Below are 20,823 nucleotides of genomic sequence, written 5' to 3'. Positions count from 1 at the left end.
CATGTAGGTTGGCAGATTTGAGATGCAGAGCGGAGTTGAAAGCAATGACGGGATTAAAGTCCGAACAATTGCAGAAAGCAGGTAAAACAAAAACAAAAGGGAAAAAAAATAAAATAAACATTTAAATAGCAGGGTGAGAAAGAAATGTGGTAAAAATCTGGTGACTTTTCTTTATTTGGATTGCTTTTGAAAACATTATCAGTTGGATTTTGGGAAGGGGGAGAGTGGCGGGATCAGTTGGCCATTTAGTCAGTCAGTGAACAACGACCTCTGGAGGGTTTGCGCTAGAAGGGCAGGCGCGAATGGCACATATGAGAGAAATTCGAGCTCTCAAAAACGCACACAATGGCCTCTGGTGGATTCCTGAAAACAAAAACTGCAAAAAAAAAACATAGCTCCTGGGACATATTGTGTGCTCTTCAGAAATGTATACATGGGTACGTATCCATAATGAGTCTGGGTTGCATATTACATGTATTATTATTACAATATTAAACACATTGGTTGAATTTAGCTTTTTTATCTCAGTTTCATCCTCCAAAACACTTTATTCAAGCTTCAAAGTCCATCAATGAAAACCATCTTTACAGTAAAAGGCAAAACAAAGAAAGCTCACACGATTCACAAGATTTAGATCAGCGAAGGCAAGATTTAACTCTTCATATGTCAAACATGAAACATCAATTCTACATTTTCTGTCAGTGTTTTAAGCCTGTTAACAACCTTTGAGGTTTGTTTGAGTCTCTGGGCTGCTCCAACATATACAAAGATCACTGAGTCTGCCTCTGTCATGTGGTGTGTCTCTGTCCGCATTTCAGTTCGCCCTTTTTGTTTTTCATTTTTTCTTTCTGAATGGAGGCAGTTCAGGGCATTTGCCAAACTTCTTGGCAGTCATGCATGTGTCCATGTGCAGGAGAAAAAAGCCGGCGTTTCAGTCCAATAAAATAAAACACAACCGTTGTGCCTACATCGTTCCCCAGAGAAACACATCGATTATCATCTTATGGGATCTGCTGCATTCTGGGAGATTGTTTTGCTTTCAGTGATTCAATTAAATATATTTATTGATGTGAAATCAGAGACAGATTTACATCTTCTTCAAATAACAAAAACAAAACAAAACTAAACGAAAAAAAAAACACTGTACAATGTACAAGTTTTACACTTAAAATGAAAGACATTATAAACACGAGGAAAATAAATAGCATGGAAGATAAATAAGGCAACACATTTCAGTACAGATGAAAAAGTACCATCAACACTGAAGTCTTTTTAAAACAAAGATTTTTTTTTTAAAGATGCTCCCTAATTTTGGAAGATTTGTCTTTTACTCAGCAGGGCAGAAACTTCCTTGCTTTAGGAGATTATCAGACAGTTCACAAACAATTATTTCATTTTTATTAGTAGAGCAAACACTTTTCCTGACCACAACCATCTCGGGTCAATCTTAATTTGTTTATCAACAGTCCTTCATATGATTCAGATATTAGTTTTGTTACAAAACCTTGTGAGCCTATAGGCAGCATTTAAGCTCTTTTTGTGATTTGAAATGCCATATTAGAGACTTGCAATTGATTATATAGTTTTCAGTTGGCTTGTTTAGATAACAAGTTCTCTAATCACTTGAAATTTTTGGTAAAATATTAATTCCTAACATTCATGTAGTGTTTTTCTAGACACTCAAATCACTTTACACAATGGGGGGAATCTCCTCATCCACAACCAGTGTGCAGCATCCACCTGGAGGACACGACGACAGCCATATTGCACCAGACCACACACCAGCTGATTAGTGGAGAGGAGACAAAGTGATGAAGCCAATTATGATATGGGGATGGTTAGGAGGCCATGATGGACAGAGGCCGGTGGGCAAATTTGGGCAGGATGCTGGGGTTTTCGAAGGACATCCTGGGATTTTTAATGACCACAGAGAGTCAGGACCTCGGTTTAACATCTCAGCTGAAAGACTGCACTCACTGAGCAGTATAGAGTCCCTATCAATATACTGGGGCGTTAAGACCCACACAGACCACAGGTTAAGCGCCCCCTGCTGGCCTTAGTAACAACACTTTCATATATATATATATATATATATATATATATATATATATATATATATATATATATATATATATATATATATATATAGGTGAATTGGGTAGGCTAAATTGTCCGTAGTGTGTGAATGTGTGTGTGGATGTTTCCCAGAGATGGGTTGCAGCTGGAAGGGCATCCACTGCGTAAAAACTTGCTGGATAAATTGCCGGTTCATTCCGCTGTGGCAACCCTGGATTAATAAAGGGACTAAGCCGACAAGTAAAATGAATGAATGAAGCTAATTTTCCGATGCCATTAATCAAGCCCTTCAAAAATCAATGTTGAAATCTGTTGTTTCAAAATTTTTTTTTTAATTTTTTAAGTGGCAACACGATATTTGAAAAACCATTGATTCTTACTGTGAGTGTCGACATGCTGACTGTTCCAAGATGGAGGATTCATTGACATATACATATCTATAGCCATTACTGTCACTTTTTACCAATTAAATTCATCTTTACTAAATACTAATTAAGATTTCTTCAAAAAAAAAAAATATTGTCTTGCCTGACTGACTTCACTGAAATTTAAGTATATTAGGGGCGTCACAGTGGCGCAGTGGGTAGCATGGTCGCCTTACAGCAAGATGGTCACTGGTTGAGTTTGCATGTTCTCCCCGTGTTTGCGGGTGCTCCGGTTTCCCCCACAGACCAAAGACATAAGGTACAGGTGAATTGAATAAGCCAAATTGTCTATAGTGTGTATGTGTGTGTGATCGAGTGGTATTGGTGCTGGATAAGTTGGCGGTTCATTCTGCTGTGATGACCCCAGATTAATAAAGGGACTAATCCAAAAAGAAAATTAATGATTGATAAGTATTTTAACTTTTTCCACTGTATTTTTTCACTTAACTTGATGCTTTAAAATGCGGCCGTATGCAGGCTCATCATTCAGTTTTGAAACAGAGCAAATGTCCACTAATATAATAGTGTCTAATATTGTAAATGTCCCGTGTGTGTGTATATATACACCGTATATTGCATGTTTTGCTGTATTTGTTATTTGGAGCAGGTTTAAGCGCTTCTGGGCAGCCTCTGTGCTGAACTCTGCATTCGGCTGCGGTGCTTCCTCCCCTTCCCTTTCTCCTTCTTCTCTCCTCCTCTGTGTCGGTGGCGCTCTGTCCTCTTTCTGTCTTGTTTATTTGCCCTGTGGTTGACTGATTCTCTGCTGTTGTGTCTTTGACTGAGTTCTTTACAGTGTCGCTCTAGTTTGCTGTGGTTGATCAGTGCCATCACGTCCTGGTACCATGGCTGGGTGGCACCAAGCGAGGGGTGCAGGACAGGGCTCCACACGGTTAAACGAATAGTGACGGCAGTCCAGCGGAAACCATGCTCCTCTAGCTGACAGTGATAAACACCGGCATGGTTGAGCTCTGCCCGGGGAATCAGGATGCCCCTGTCTATCACCACCAGCTGTTCTCCAGATGTGACCTGAGAGACGAACAGCAAATTTGGAGATATTTCAGTTTTTAATCATGTTTCTGGTGTGTGTGTGTGTGTGTGTGGTGTGTGTACCTTATGTTGTTCCAAGCTGTTCTCTCCTATGTCTTTATACCAGGTGATGGTGGCATGGTGAGATTTGGGCAGACACTCCAGGTAGGTGCTGTTGCCCACAGCAACAACAAGTGTTTTCTCCTCTGCCTCCACCTGAAGACCAGCTGAATGACAGTGAGTAAATTAATTGCATTTGAATGATTTAATCTGGGCTTCAATTAAACTTTAAGCTAACAATGAAATAATTATAATGATGATGAAAACATTAATGTTAATGTAAATTATTTACTCAATTTGAAATTTAAACTACCGTAAATCAGATTGTTCAAATTGCTGTATAATTATTATTTAAAATATATTATTCAATCATTCGTTTTCTTTTTGGCTTAGTCCCTTTATTAATCTGAGGTAGCCACGGTGGAATGAACTGCCAACATATTCAGCATATTTTTTTACGCATTGGATACCCTTTCAGCCCCAACCCAACACTGGGAACCACCCATACACTCTTACATTCACACACACACACACACACACACACACACACACACACACACACACACACACACACACACTACGGAAAGTTTAGCTTATTCAATTCATCTATAGTGCATGTGGTTGGACTGTGGGGGAAACCGGAGCACCCGGAGGAAACCCACGCTAACATGGGTAGAACATGCAAACTCCACACAGAAGTGCCAACTGACCCAGCCGGGACTCGAACCAGCATCCTTCTTGCTGTGAGGCAATCGTGCTACTACTACTAATAATGTATTATTTTTAAATTCTTTCATTAATTTTTCTTCGGCTCATTCCCTTTATTCATCAGGGGTCACCACAGCAGAATGAACCGCCAACTTATTGCCAACTTAACATGTAAACTCCAGACGGAAATGCCAGCTGACCCAGGCTCACGGCGCCATCGCGCCGCCCATTATTTTAAATTATTAAAAAAAAATGTATGTTATATTATATAATGATTTGAATAAACATTTTAATAATACTAATGATAATAAAAAAGATTTAAAATATAATTTTGCACCTAATCACATGAAGTTGAAGACAGAATTATTAGCTCTTTTTTAATAATTTTAAATTATATCAAATATTACCCAAATGTTCTTTAACAAAGCAAAGACAATTTTCCACAGAATCTGCAATTATATTTTTTTTCTGGAGAAGAAGACTAGTTTTTTTAGTTTGGTTGGAATGAAAAATATATCCTTTTTTATTCGCTTAGGTAAATATTATTAGCCCTATAAGAATTTTAGCTTTTATTTGCTCCAGAACATACAATTATTATCCAATAACTTGCCTAATTAACCTAACTTCCCTAACCTAATTAATACAGTTAAGCCTTTATATTTCACTTTACAACTAATATACCATATACTATATTAGCTACTGTCATCATGGCAAATAAAAAACAAATTAGGTAATAAAACTATTTTATATATATATATATATATATATATATATATATATATATATATATATATATATATATATATATATATATATAAAACATTTTATTACTAAAATCTTCTCACCAAATCATCTCATTCACAAATACTGAACTAACACTAAACGAAAGTTATTCCTAAATGTCAAAATGGTGAGAGTTTGCTCAGTTTATTGTTTTCCACACATACTGAATCACAGCAATGAATAAAATTTTAACAACAAATAAAAAAATAAACGAAAATGGCAACTGTAAATGCCTGGTTGTCCGTGTCTTACCTCCCTGTCTGACACACTGGTTCAGCGGGTTGCCGTCATCATTAACCTGGCGGATGTTTCTCCTGCAGACAGAGAAGAATGTTTCAGATCAGATTTATTCCAGATATACCAAAGCTTTCCGGTTTCAGTACAGCAGACTGGCGTGATGCATTCTATTAAACCAGCTATTTAACTCGAAGTGAGTAGCAATTAAGATAAAAATCAGCCTGAGAGTGAGCTGCATGTTACCTGCGTCCTGTAGGCATAAACTGGCTGCAAGAGTGGCCGTCCCAGGTGCAGTATGGGTCTCTAGCTAGACAGCATTCAGCACAGGCCTGACCGTACAAATCACACTGGAACAGACCCAACTGAACCACTCCTTCTGCTGAGCCAGCAAACAGCCACTGCTGGACACAAAAACACACAAACACACACTATTATGAATTGCTTGAGAACCTGTGGAGAGCCATTTTAACATGTAATCTCAAAACACACAAGTACATATTTTCATAGTATAGTACAATTTGTTTCGTTAAGTAGTACTTACTAATTATCTACTAGCGCTAATATAGGCTCTAGTATCTTTTTAAAACATAATAGTATTTATTAGATACTGGTACTTATTATTAGATACTAGTACTTTTTCCTTTGATACTATATTTTAAGTACTTCATCAGATACTAGTGATTATTTTATTAGTGATAAATAAGTATTTAATAAGTACCAATTCCCGCTTTTAATACTGCTTTATTTCATCCATATTATTAAAATATTGGCTGTTTATTGTTAATTATAAAGTATGATCTTTTTCTACATCCCTAATCCTATGCAATGCCTTTACCCAATTACTTCCATGCTATATTATACAAATACACAAGACATGTCACTCGTATAGTTTTCAATGGGGAAAAGTGTAACGTTACGTCAATATGGCAAATGAAGCCCTGTCTACTAATACCAATGAGCCAATCATCGATCGTTATAGACTGACGATTCTCCAGGGGAGAAGCTCAGGCAAGATGTGTGCTTTTACAACAGCTTTTGTGGTCAACAAACATACTGGAATCTCAGTGAATACTTGCTTCAGAGGCATAAGAAATATATCCACATAAAATCAGTACTTTCAAATGAAGCAAATACACTGGAAAACAAAAATTTCTTGGTTTTGTAGTCTGTATGAAACAAACCAGGTACAGTCCATCCTTTCAAACGCACATCACATGACAGTAATTACTCAAACGCTCACAAACTTGTAAACAAATAGTCCCTGTAATTTCTGGGGTAGATTCGCCATCAAGACCAAGTTGTGGATTGCTTCTGAAGACCAGCACGATCCAGAGGATGATAAAGTGTAGAACGGCCATAAATAAGGTTGGTATCGTGATCTTGTTCCTTTCGAGTGTGCATGCGCATTAACTCGGGCAACCCAAAAAAATGCAGACTTTTTTTGATTCAAACTTTTAGAGATGAATATTATGAGACAGTTGTTGTCTCAAAGTTTTATTGGTGATTCCAATTATGTAATGTAATCATAAGCTTGGCAAACAGTTTTGGAGAATTTGATGTTTCCCCATTCAGACAGAGTGCCCGATTAAAAGAGAGAGGCATTAAAAGATGGCCGTCGAGTGAAATTACTTGCTTTAAAGGGACTTTGCTATTAAACAGCAAATTGGTAGTTAACTGAGCTAAAAGTCTTGGTTAATAGTTTGTTAATAGCAAGAATTGTACCTTAAAATAAAGTGTGACCAAGTATTCTATTGTTACCATAGTGAATTTCAAATTTGACATCAAAGGGAATCTACAGTATCTTTTGTATCTCAAGATTTAAATAGCATGTATTCTGTTTGTGACTAGTGCATATTTTGCATACAAATATTGTTATTTTTATGTTTATTTTTATGTTAATATATATTTTATATGTTTGAATGTATAACAATTGTATATCATAAAAATAACTATACTGTACAGAAATCTTGGTTTCCTTGCTGAATCAAATTAATCATATGAGTCGTATGGCTTATATTGTGTTAAATTGACTTAAAACAGCTTGTGTAATGTACAAATTAAGTTAGAACAGAAATAACTTTGTTTGATAAGTTACAATGAACTAAAAACATATGCTGTCATGACCATTCATTCATCTTGCCACAGCAGAATAAACCACCAACTTATCCAGCATAAGTTTTACACAGCGGATTCCCTTTCAGCTGCAACCCACTACTGAGAAACATCCACACAAAGTTTATTCACACAAAGTTTATTCAATTCACCTGTACGGCATGCCTTTGGACTATGGGGGAAACCGGAGCACCTGAAGGAAACCCACGCCAACATGGGGAGAACATACAAACTCCACACGGAAATGCCAACTGACCCAGTCAGGACTCAAACCAGCAACCTTCTTGCTGTAAGGCGACAGTGCCAACCACTAAGCCACCGTGTCGCCCCTGTCATGACCAATTGATCATATAATTTTTTCAGTGTAGTTTCTAATAAATAAATGATAGTATATAATAAGTAACTTCTTTCTAGAGGTGCAAGTATGTAATAAGTACTAAAATTTAATGTTTAAAAACTGAAATCTGAAAATCTTAAAAAAAGATCTAATTGTATTTAATAAATATATTTTAGTACATAAAATGGATTCAAGTATCATAACCCAAATGCCGAGACATTTAACAGTTTATTATCTACAAAAAAACACCAAAAAACAACCTCAAACTGCCCCGAAGAGAAAAAAACAAACTCTGAAGCAGCAGGGAAGGACAAAGCTCACATTGAAGAAGTCAACAGATCAGCACAAGACAGAGAACACAGGAGAATAAACAGGGAGAGCAAACCACTTATATAATGAATGAGGGCGAGTGGACCAAATGAACCAATAATCAGGTAACAAGAAAGGCAGGGTCAAGACAATGTGGGAAGCACCTGGCACATAGACAAAACAGACAAAAACACAGAGAGCTCTGTCACCAAAACTAGAAGAAACAGAACTGAAGTAGCAGAACCCTGACAGCTAGTCACAACAGGAGTAGTTAATATCTCAATGACAGATCACCACTGAAGTCAATCGGAAAACAATATAAATTTGTTACTGGTACTCCTCACTACTGAAATAAACACTAATATCCAAAGTATACTACAATGCAATAGTACTACAATGCACTCACCGGCCACTTTATTATGTACACCTGTCCAACTGCTTGTTAACACAAACTTCTAATCAGCCAATCACATGGCAGCAACTCAATACATTTAGCTGTGTAGACATGGTCAAGACGATCGGCTGCAGTTCAAACTGAGCATCACAATGGAGAAGAAAGGTGATTTAAGTGACTTTGAATGAGGCATGGTTGTTGGTGCTGATCTACTGGAATTTTCATGCACATCCATGTCTAGGGTTTACAGAGAATGGTCCGAAAAAGAGAAAAAAGTGTCAGTGAGCAGCAGTTCTAAGGGCGCAAATGCCTTGTTCATGTCAGAGGAGAATGGCCAGACTGGATTGAGCTGATAGAAAGGCAACAGTAACTCAAATAACAGCCTACCTGGGTATTGTTGCTGACCATGACCATTCCTTTATGACCACAGTGTACCCATCTTCTGATGGCTACATCTAGCAGGATAACGCACCATGTCATAAAGTGTGAATCATCTCAGACTGTCTTAAACATGACAATGAGTTCACTGTACTCAGATGGCCTCCACAGTCACCAGGTTCCAATCCAATAGAGCGCCTTTGGGATGTGGTGGAATGAGAGATTCGCATCATGGACGTGCAGCCGACAATTCTGCAGCAACTGCATGACACTAACATGTCAATATAGACCAAAATCTCAGAGAAATTTTTCCAGTACCTTGTTGAATTTAAACAACAAAGGATTAAAGCAGTTCTGATAGCAAAAGGGGTTCAAACTAGTACTAGTAAGCTGTACCTAATAAAGTGGCCAGTGAGTGTATAATAGTAAGTACTAGCTTCTAACATTAAGTAACCAATGAATTACTAATGTCTATGTAAAAGTACTACACATAAAGAATAAACACTAATGAATTAGATCTGGAACTTAATGGAAAAGGTACTAGTATAGCTAAGACAAATGGACTAGAATGAAACATTAGACAGCAGTACATTTAAAACTAAATGCTAAAACAGCTTGCCATGGTTTGCTTCTTTTTCAGAAAGCAGGACAAGTGAGTCAGAAGCTTAATTGTAAACCACAATCACATGTACAGATCCAGAATTACAGCTCTCTTTCCATCCCAGATCTTCAGGAATCAGCGAGTGTTTGGTGGAAACAAAGTGTGAAAATTCACAGTTTCATTTTAAGTACCTTCCACCCTCTCACATTGCCATAGCAACGCAGGAGGAAGGTTTATAAAAGCGTGTCCGTTTATGTTACATGTTTGTGTGTGTGTGAGAAAGAGAGCGAGAGAGAGTGTGTGTGTATGTGTGCATTGATAAACACTGTACCTTTTTCTTGGAAAGTGTCATGGCAGTGATAGCTGACTTGTGCTGTTGAGTGACAGGAGATGAGCAGTTAATGTTCAGAGTCTAAAAGTTGATCATAATGAATCTGGAATGTTTAATCTGGAAAAAAGTTCACCTTAAAAACCTGCAGCTGCTCCAGAGTGACCTCCTGATTCTGTCTGTTGGCTTTAGGGAAGTGAAGAACTTTCAGGACCAGGCCAGAATCTGAACACACACACATATTTTAAGGGTTAGTTCACCTCACAATGAACTTTCGCTCAGCATATACTCACCCTGATGTTGTTTTAAACACAAGAGATTTGTTCATCTTCAGAATATTCTATTGACATTTTCAATCACATCTGAGAGATTTCTGTTTCTCCATTGAAAGTCTGTTCATAAATTGTTGTATACAGTTGAAGTCAGAATTATTAGCCCCATGAATGATTAGATTCCCTGTTTATTTTTTCCCTAATTTCTGTTTAACAGAGGGAAGATTTCTAAACATAATAGCTTTAGTAACTGATTTATTTTATCTCTGACATGATGACAGTAAATAATATTTTACTAGATATTTTTCAAGACTCTTCTATACAGCTTAAAGTGAGATTTAAAGGCTTAACTAGGTTAATTAGTTTAACTAGGCAGGTTAGGGTAATTAGGCAAGTTATTGTATAATGATGGTTTGTTCAGTAGATTATTAAACAAAATATAGCTTAAAGTAGCTAATAATTCTGACCTTAAAATGTTTTTTTTTTATTTTTTATTAAAACTGCTTTTATTCTAGCTGAAATCAAACAAATAAGACTAAGAATAATATTATCAGACGTACTGTAAATATAAAATACATTTAAATAAATAATATAAATGTAAATATTAAAAAAAAAAATAATTTGAAGGGGGCTAATAATTCGGACTTCAACTATATATTACTTTTACAATAATAAAGAAAAGATTAAATCTGTTCATCAGAAAGGGATCAAGCCTCTTTAGAAAATCTGAATTAAACCCTCAGCTAATATGGCCTTCTAACCTGATTGCTTTATGAACATTTTGAATCATGTTTTTCAATAAACAGACGTTTAGAGGAGGGACAGGAATCAGATTTGATTAAAATATCTAATTGACCTTAATGAAAGTCTTATGGGTTTGAAACGACATGAGGATGAATAGATTTCATTTTAGAATGAACTAATGCTTTAAGAAAACTAAACTGGCTACTAAACCGACATCCTACAAAAACTTTTTGTAATCAAAAATACATAAAAACTGAAAAAAACTGTCATTTTAATGCAGAGTGCTTAAATTTATTAAACAATCTGTCATAAGAGAAAACAAATACTTTAGGTATCTGTCAAAAACGGGTTCAAATCTAAAAACTGCAATGTCATTTATTGGGCAAATACCAAGTTGAAACATCTAAATATTGTTTAAATTTACGTTTTTATACCCAAATTTGAGCCGGCACATTTAACATCTCTCAAGTAAAAAAAAAAACAAACATTACAATTTATTTGTACTATATGTAGTGAAATGTATAACTGGTTAAGTGAATAAAAAATTAAGTTATTATATTAATTATTTTTTTTAAATATTTACACAGGAAACACAGATGAAAGCATTAGAAATATTATTGTGGCACTTATAGTTATGCTTACCCTTGGTAAATGAACTATTACAGAAACATTTTTGTCAAAATAATTTTGGTAATCCCCAATATTGCTAGTCTAGGGCAGCTACGCTGTTTTAGGCTTGTTCCGCCCTGTTACCGCACAAACACATACCTGTGCCAATGAACATCACGTCATGCTGTCCATCTACGGCCTCGACTCTGTCCACAAGCAGACGGGTGAGTTTATAAGGGACGCCCACTCTGATCAGCAAAGGCTGACCACCGAGAGGACGAACCACCTCCTGCATCAGCGGATGTGTGCGGCTGAAGAAGATCACGTCATCTGGATATTCCCTTGTGGATCTGAAGCCTCCGTATGTGCTGCTGGGACACTGAACATTGACACACACACTTCAGCAGTGTGCTCTATAAACCTTCAGTATTTTAGTTCAATTCAAATATTGTAAACACTGGAATAAAGTAGAAGTGTCAAAGGATATGAATTTAGTTATTTATAATAGATGTATAAAATTTAGAAAAGCTCTTACATCCAGTTGTGTTCATATTTGTCCTTTTTATTTACAGTATGTGGCACCACTGTATGTAGTCACATGTAGTAAAATGACAATAAAGTTGAACTTGACTTGATTTGCAATTTAAGTAATGTTTCCGTAATATTTTAAATACTTTTTTGTAAAAATAAAAGTGAATTATTGATCCACTATCCTTCAGCATCACAGATATACTGTACTTTTTCAAAATAATATAACATACTTATTCTGTACTTATTTAAATATCTAAAAGAATGGCAAGACAGTACATTTTGCTACATTTTATACTTTAGTATATTTGGTCACACTTTACAATAAGGTTCATTAGTTAATGTTAATTAATGCATTTATTAACATGAACAAACAATGAACAATACATTTACTACTGTATTTGTTCATGTTAGTTGATGTTAGTTAATGAAAATATAGTAGCTCATTGTTAGTTCATGTTAACTCATGGTGCATTAACTAATGTTAACAAGCATGGACTTGGATGTTAATAATGCATTAGTAAATGTTCAATTATGATTATTAAATGCTGTACATGTGTTGTTGATGATTAGTTCATGTTAGTTAATGCATTAACTAATAAACCTTATTGTAAAGTGTTACCGTATATTTTATATATTGTAAAATACTATTTATTTTAATACATTTAGTATATTTTGACATGATTAAACACCTAGTGGTTTAAAGGCAATTGACAAAAAAAAGATTCAAAATTACAACTTATTAGTGTTTTGGGGCTACATAGTTTTTTAATCAGTCAAATATTCTTGCATTAAATGTGTCTAATAAGATTTTAGTGGTATATTGTAATGGATAATTGCATTATAGCAAACATGACATCCGTAAATCATGGTAAGAATTGAATAAATCTATTTATTGTTTTTTGCTCTACGTGTGTACTAATGTGGAGTTATGATATACCAGTACCGTAACAGTTATTAGATAACATTTAAGGGTTTTTTCCTAACCAATACTTATTGTTTTAGGCAACCCAGGCTCATTTTGAAAACGTACCCTATATATACACTTCTGGAAAGCGCCAAATACATCCCAGGAGCTACGTTTTTTTTGCAGTCTTTGTTTTTGCGAATTCACCAGTGGCCGCTGTGTACGCTTTTTGAGATCTCAAATTTCTCTTGCTAATGCGGTTCGCTCCTCTTTTCATGTTAAACCAGCAGAGGCTGCTGTCGACTGACTGACTGACCAATCGACTGACCCACCCTCTTCCTTCCCTAAACTTAACCAATTGGGTTTTCAAAAGCACCAATTGACCCGTTCACACACTTCCCTAAAACCAACCAAGAATTTTAAAAAGAAATCCAGAAAAAGAAAAGACCTCGCCCTTTACCACGTTTTTAGATTTTACCACTTTCTCACCCTGTTATTTACTAGTTTATTTTATTTTATTTATTTTGTAAATAAAATTTCTTAACCAGACTCAAACCCCGTCATTGTGGTCAACTCCTCTAAACGTCGAAAGTCCAATGACGTACATGGCGAGCTAACTGGACAAGCTAACAGCGGGAAAGCCGTCCATATGGAGGTAAGTGGTCAGCTCGTAAGCGCAAAAAGAAACGGCATCATAACGCTCTGTAGCATTCATGGCTGCGTTTTCAGAATGAAACTATGTTGGTTTTAGGCATTCTGACTACAGAAGCCATGCATACATTTTATTGAACAATTATGCGGCCAAGGAAAGAAGAAATATATTGTATGCATAAATGAAATTTTCGCTTTATGGTAATAATTTTTTTCATCATAATCCTAAAGATACCAACAGTAAGTTACTGTAAATGCAACCTAATGTTATATCAAAATTAATTCAATGAATTTTAAATGATTCTGATTTAGTGTGTGTTTTAATCTAATTTTACATGAACAAAGTATCAAAGTTTAAACAGAATACATATTTTAAAAATGGGTTTACGGTATGTAAATACACTCACTGTGCCGGGTCTGGGATAGGGAACTCTGCCTGTGTACTCGGTCAACTTGTACTGATGTCCCTCTCTGTGAAGGAAGTTTCCTTTAAAAGCTCTAATAATGTCCTGCATGCGGTAAACGCACACAGCAGATCCGTTCAACACATTGCTGGCGAGACAAGAAACCAAAGACACATGAACTATTAATGCACTGAAAGTTATAAATAAATAGTTTAGATGTACCAACCTCTAATGTTTATCTTCAGTTATTTCATGTTAAAAGCAATGAAAACAACCTATTATTTGCCATAAAAAGTAAAACGACTGAACCTACACATAGGAGCCCAAGAAAAAAGCTCATTTAAGATTTTTTTAGCTGAACTCTTTACATAGACAGCACCAGCTAGCAACTAACATTCAATCCTCTTTACCCTGCCTTAAATCCAATTAAAACCCAGCTCTGGTGGCACAATTAAAAGTGGCACTTCAGTTCAAGTGTGAAGCCAGTCAGGCAGTAAAAGCACAGACTCATCGGTGCGGGTTAAAATGTCACCTGAATTAAACTGAACTGAGATTGGGTCTTTACGAGATTTAACACACTCGGTTGAACATCTCAACGGAGAGCAATAACACTGTCACTCTTTCCATACAGCTTTTTCTCAATCCAGACTTCATTGTGCACTCCACCCTATACAACCCTCTCCAAAACCTTGGGCAGAGACACACACATACACACACACATTTTCACAAAGAATGATGAATGCAAATGCTGCTTTGAGATGGCTGATGTAAAACTGGATCAACTTCTAATGTTTTAAACATCATGGGTGCATCATTAATGTCATCTGGAAAGTATGACTCAGTAATGCTGTGACTTTTTCCACACCCTTAACCACAAACACATACAGAGGTTTTCATGATGTTCATACTACTCTTTTCCATCTGAAGTAAAGGGTGAAAAAAGGCAGTCCAAAAATGACAAAACGGAACCATAAAGTATAGCTTCACATAGTACTGACTATGACTTCTGCAGCCCTACAATAGTTCTATGTGCAGAACAGACTGAAATACAAAGTTACCAATCTTAAAATATTTATTTAAAATATTCAAATTCAGTGACTGGTTAAAAGATGCATGGTATCGGTAACAATGTTAAGCTTAAGTGATCCATATTTGTAAATACAAGAGAAGGAAAGCCTCTTTGTGCACAGCAAGGCTGCATTTGTTTTGAATATTTGTTTTTTAACCTTTTTTAGGCGAGCATAAAAGTAGTAACCTGCAGCTGATTCCAAAGCTATTTCTACCTGACTATATATCAGTGACAAAAGTGCAGAAATTTAAGAAACATTCTTTTTTTTTTTTGCATTTTACATAAGAAGCAAAGTCAAAATGGTGCTTAAATGATTATAGATTAAATTTATATTTTTCTTATTTAAAATAAGCTGAAACAAAACAATCCCTTGTAGTTTTTTGGCATGACTTAATGTTTTATGTTTAATCCACTAAAATTCTTTAAGTTAACAATTAAATTGTGAATTAATTGTGTGGAAGCCTGCATTTTTAACAGTGTCATCTTTTTGCAGCAATGATTTTAGTCTTCAAGTGTGATACATTACATTGAAATCGTTAAACTCTGATCTTAGGTCACACTGTAAGACTCACCTGGTAGTGGTGAAGAGCCCATAAACAAGAGGATTCTTTTTGTCCCTTCCATGCTGAATGAAAATATCCTCTACAGAAAAAACAGAAAATAGTTTAAATATTAAACATGGTTTATCTGTGCTTCAGGTTATGTTAATGTGTGTGGTCTTGGTTTCCTCTTAAGGCTGTATAAACTCAGTAAATAATATTTACCTGGTTGCACTCTCTTTCATATACAAATAAACGAGTGCAACGCTGCATATTTGTGGTTTTTCTGTCAAAAACATACACATATCTTGCCATTGAGTGTATGCCAGTTCATTTCTGCATTCTCACATTCCAACCATGTCAGATATGATCAAATGTCTTATCAAATCAAACACACACACACACACACACACACACACACACGTTATGATAGTACTTCTCTTGAATGGTTTCGCATTAAGATCCAAACTTTACATTGCACATTAGGTGATTTAAAAAACGTTCAGGCTGAAATCAGGAAAAATTTGCGACAATGAAATGTTCAGAATCTAAAACTATTATAACTTTTCATCTAACCTATTAACTTTAGTTTTATTTTTATAAAACTAACGTGTGTAGGTTGCTTTAGTGACATTAAATAATATTCTTGACTTTCAAAGTTTGTTCGTATAGACCAGGGGTCACAAACCCTATTCCAGGAGATTTACCTTCCTGCATTTTTCAGTTGCAACCCATATCAAACACACCTGCCTGTAATTATCCAGTGCTGTTCAGGTCCTAATTAATTGGTTCAGGTGTGTTTGATCAGGGTTGCAGCTGAACTCTGCAGGAAGGTAGATCGCAGGAACAGGGTTGAGCACCACTGGTATAGATGTTATGCTCATGCTTACGGTGTATGGAATAATTACTCTATACTCTTTTTTAGGCATTATCCTGTGTTTATTCAACTATGTTAAAATATCCAACATTACACTCTATGGTAAGTAAAAAGTAAGTAAAAAGTGGTAACCTTAGAAAAGTGGTAAGCAGTTGTTACCTAGTTGTTAAATATATATATTATATATATATATATATATATATCTAACGAATTCAATCTCTAAAATTTGTTTTGTTGATAAAAATGTATATATTTATAGATTTAGGATTTTTTTAACCTAATAAAATCAGTTAATATAAAAATTACCATTTTGCTAAAAACATTTCTACTGAACATCCAAAAATATCATTATTTATTTGATTAATATTAGTATTAAAAATGCTCATGGTCAAAGGTTTTAAGGCCAGTAATGTTTTTTTAAATGCATTACAATAATGTTGTTATTTATTAGGGACACAGTAAATTGAGATGTAGAGTCATATACACATGTGTTATTTGTGTTGATAATTTGTGTTGTCAGACTTTTAGAGTACAAGTAACTTTTTAACTAAAAATGGTTTGGTATTGCTTCTAGAATTAGAGTTAACACAAATATATATATATATACAGTTTTTTTTAGTTCTGCTTAATATAATCCGTTCATGAGTTACGATAACTCTTTTTCATTAAGTTAAAGTAAATGATAAGTTTTGACTGGTAGGTTTTACAGTGTACAATTCTCACATCACTAATGAAAGAATCAATCACTGATCCTAATAAAAGACCATTTATTTCACTTGTTTATATAATTATATTTTCACTTGTCGTTTTATTTTATATTTTAAGTCAGAAATAACTCTCTAACCCAATTTATTTTATGAAATGGAGATTTCAACTGTATTTGTATGATGCTAATTATACGCCTGAGGGCTAAAAATAAATGCAGTCTCTTTTACAGATATTACTATATCTTAGCAACACGGAATCACGAATACAGTGGAGCTTGATCAAAAACAGCCCTCAACAACGTCAATAAAAGATATGGACACCACCCACCAGTTGGAAACCGCAGTGTTAAACATTCGTGCTACCGCGGATATGCTACTTAAAACATGTGGCAGATTTACTAACTCTTGTAATCCATTAAAAGTGAGAACATAAACTTGATCATACTATAAAAAAGACTGAAACCGTTATTACATACACACTACTCTGTGGTAAACCACACATACACACAGCCACTCAGTTCTTCCTTTATATTTAACACACAAACCAACAAATTCCCTTTAATTAAGTTTCCCTCTCAATCCCATATTACTATCCCTCATTCAGTCTCTTCTCCTCTTCTACTTCTCCAGATTGTTTTCTACACTCCCCTATTCTCCGGCTCTTCTTCTCTTTCACTTTAGCGAGGAAGCTATAGTTGTGTCAATTTCCACCAACAAAAGCTTTTGTTCTCCTTGAGGACAGATAGTTTTGTCTGCCCTGCACTTGTTGACACTTCTCTATCCTTACCCCTATCCGTCCTTATCCATGCTAACCTCCGATTCTCCTGCTCTCTGCTCTCCTCCCTCATCCCTATCCCGACTCGGCCAGTAGATTATGTGGAAACAGGATGGGGGTGCCAACATAGATGAGAAAATGCACACACACAGAGAGTGGCGGCCTTCAAAACATTCAGCAGACCACCAAGACAAATGGCACATGACCTAGTGCACTCGTTTTCAAATATACAGCACTGCTTGAAAGTTTGTGAAACGCTTGCAGAATTGGTGAAAATATCTTGTCCAGTTACATAGTTCACAAACCTAAAAAAAAAGACACAAATTATTAAATGAACCCCCTGCAAAGGTTTGTGAACACTTTGGCTTTTAATTCTGTGTGTGGGTACCTGGATGATTGAAGTCTCTTGTTTGTTCTGAACAGTTAAACTATATCTGAAATCTTCGGTTTTCCAGCATCTTTTGTGTATTTAAACCCTTTTCAGCAGTGACTGTGTGATGTTGACATTCATCCTTTTACAACCAGAACAATCGAAAAACTCAAACACTATTAAAAGGATGAATTTATTAAAAGGTTCAAATTCTCACTAATGCTCCAAAAGGAAACACAATCCGTTAAGAGCCTGGGGGTGAAAACTTTTGCAATTGAAGCCTCAAGGTAAATTATGCTACATTTTTCTTGCCAAAACCATGCAAGTATCTTTCGATTTTCCAAAGAGCAGTATTAAATTGATGTTTCAACAAAATAAGGAAAAAAAAAATTGAACATCTTCATTTCGTTTAAAAGTTTGCACCCACTGGTTCTTGATTTCGTTTGTTTATATTTTTAAAATAGTTATTAACACAATAACTTTTATTGTACATTTAGTTTATTAACACAAACATACAAGCAGCAGTATGTATCCCATCAGGTGGTTCAGAAATGCAGCGCATTTAGGGTGACGAAGGTAACAAAGCGACGTAACATGAATGGGCATAACTTGAAGTACGTTATAAGCATAACTTGAAGTTATGGAGACCCACATTTCAAAACTATGTTGTGGCAAGATGGCGCTGTACATCCGTTATTAACATCTACACCTACTCCACACCTAAACCCAAGCATTAAAGTTATTAATGTCTATACCTACCACAACCCTAAACCCAACCATCATTGTTATTAACGTCTATACCTACCCCAAACATAAACCCAACAATCTACAACTACACCTACCCTTAACCAAACCATCATAGTTATTAACGTCTACACCTTCCTCAACCCTAAACCCAACCAGCACAGTTATTAACGTACTATTATTGACTCACTTGCCATTGTACTGTTATTTGCAACCATATAGGGCGATTCATATCAAATGAATTGGTTGTGGATAAATTTGGAGAAAACTCATGAAAACGTTTGGTGAAAATGGTTTAATGGGATCTCAATGACTGCAAGTTTTCATGTTATGCCCCTGTCTTGAAGTCCGGAGACAGATACACTTGACAACATTTGCTTTCCGGGCACATAAAAGCACATTCAGCTTGCAACCCTTGATGAAGCTGTCAAATACCATGCGATTTTCTGGGCTGCGTTCCACCCTCTCCAAATTTTTGTTTAAAAGTGCAAAAAGAAAATTAAGCGGTTCTTTTTTACTTATAACAAGTTGTGTTTCTCTTTTTATGTGTCACACTAATGATTAATCTACATGTTATTTAGAGCAGAAACTAATCCTAAAGTTTGCAATGTCTTAGTTTTTTAGTTTAAAAGTAAATCAGGTTTAAATGGAGTTCCTGTGGGGACAAAAGTAAGTTATTTATGTCCAACTGCTAATAGACAAACCTTATTTTTTGCTTCCACATTAGAGTTTGCATTGTTTGGATTTAGATGTTTTAAAAAATGTATATAAATAGAAAATAGTAAAATATTGCATTGTTGAATTGCTTTTGAAACATTTAATGGAGCTGAAGTTTAAAATGAAATGCACTTTAATATTTTTTTGCAAAAATAAAAGACAAAATATGTGTACAGTGAAAATGAACAAGGTCATAGTCAGATATATTTAAAATAAACAAGATTAAGCCAAAAAATCTAGCAAATTGTGTTGTCTATTGACCCACCCGTGTGTTACTTTCGTCCCTGCTGATGGGGTTAAAGGTAACACTGTGCAACTTTATATTGTGCAAGTTATATTGAAGTTTTTCTACACTGATACAAAATAAGACCTGATTTTGATAGAACACTGTTGTAAGTTAGTTACTACAGCAAAAATATATTTATTTTATTTTATTTTATTTATTTTTTTTTTTGTTAATGAAAAATGTTACTTTTGTCCCGGCTCTCCCCTAATCAAGAAAACTGAGCTGCTATGTGACAATAAATGTGTATGACCTGCATATATTAACTCTTGCTAATGACCACATGAAGTAAAAACCTGTGTTGGCAAGTATATGAGAGGTGCTAATTACTAGTTGGCTGAAACATATTTACGAAACTGAAAAGTGTATGCTTGCAAGAATGATTGTCTATGTTGTATGAAACCTATATGTCTATATGTTTATGGGTTTTTTACTATTTAAAAAAAGAGACATTTTTAAAATTTCAAAATACAAAATAGCTTATTTACATTGTAATAATATTTCACAATGTTACTGTTTAACGGCTTTTAATCAAATAAATGTGGCATTAATCTTAGGACTTCTTTCAAAAATATAAAAATGATATTCTAAGCTTAAACTTTTGACAAATGCACACTCAGACTAATTGCAGCTAAACCCACTCATATGACAAATCAAGTAAGCATGGTTAAAAATCCAAAACTGAAGATACGCCACACAAACTTAGCTCAGCTTCAAAATCAGAGCCACAGAAACTGTCAGCATCACCCTCACACAAACAAAAACACGAACATTATCTAAGCTTACGCCAGATTCACACCAGACCGTGACGCATTCTGGAGGACCTTCAATCTTGCAAACCAAAACATACGCC

The 20,823-nt window shown here is 35.2% G+C and overlaps 1 protein-coding gene across 4 annotated transcripts in view; it reads right to left on the bottom strand.

The window, feature by feature from the left end:
* The window catches only part of sema3h (sema domain, immunoglobulin domain (Ig), short basic domain, secreted, (semaphorin) 3H), a 45,119-nt gene that overhangs the window by 4,410 nt on the left and 19,886 nt on the right, over window positions 1-20,823 (bottom strand). The window contains exons 9-17 of one of the 4 annotated variants that reach the window (NM_001328378.1): window positions 15,531-15,600; window positions 13,893-14,037; window positions 11,559-11,778; window positions 9,911-9,999; window positions 9,778-9,819; window positions 5,559-5,716; window positions 5,331-5,392; window positions 3,612-3,754; window positions 2,404-3,527 (exon numbers count right to left, since the gene is read on the bottom strand). In NM_001328378.1, coding sequence (NP_001315307.1) covers window positions 3,111-3,527; window positions 3,612-3,754; window positions 5,331-5,392; window positions 5,559-5,716; window positions 9,778-9,819; window positions 9,911-9,999; window positions 11,559-11,778; window positions 13,893-14,037; window positions 15,531-15,600 — 1,346 coding nt within the window. In that variant the 3' untranslated portion in view covers window positions 2,404-3,110. Of the gene's footprint in view, window positions 1-2,403; window positions 3,528-3,611; window positions 3,755-5,330; window positions 5,393-5,558; window positions 5,717-9,777; window positions 9,820-9,910; window positions 10,000-11,558; window positions 11,779-13,892; window positions 14,038-15,530; window positions 15,601-20,823 lie in introns of those variants that run through there. The other 3 variants (NM_131050.2, XM_009303983.5, XM_073909099.1) reach the window with 3 other exon arrangements.

This window comes from Danio rerio, chromosome 8 (assembly GCF_049306965.1).
Source record: "Danio rerio strain Tuebingen ecotype United States chromosome 8, GRCz12tu, whole genome shotgun sequence".
Classification (NCBI taxonomy): Eukaryota; Metazoa; Chordata; class Actinopteri; order Cypriniformes; family Danionidae; genus Danio; species Danio rerio.
Note: the sequence above shows the minus strand (reverse complement) of the source record. Positions and strands in the feature narration are given on the sequence as shown.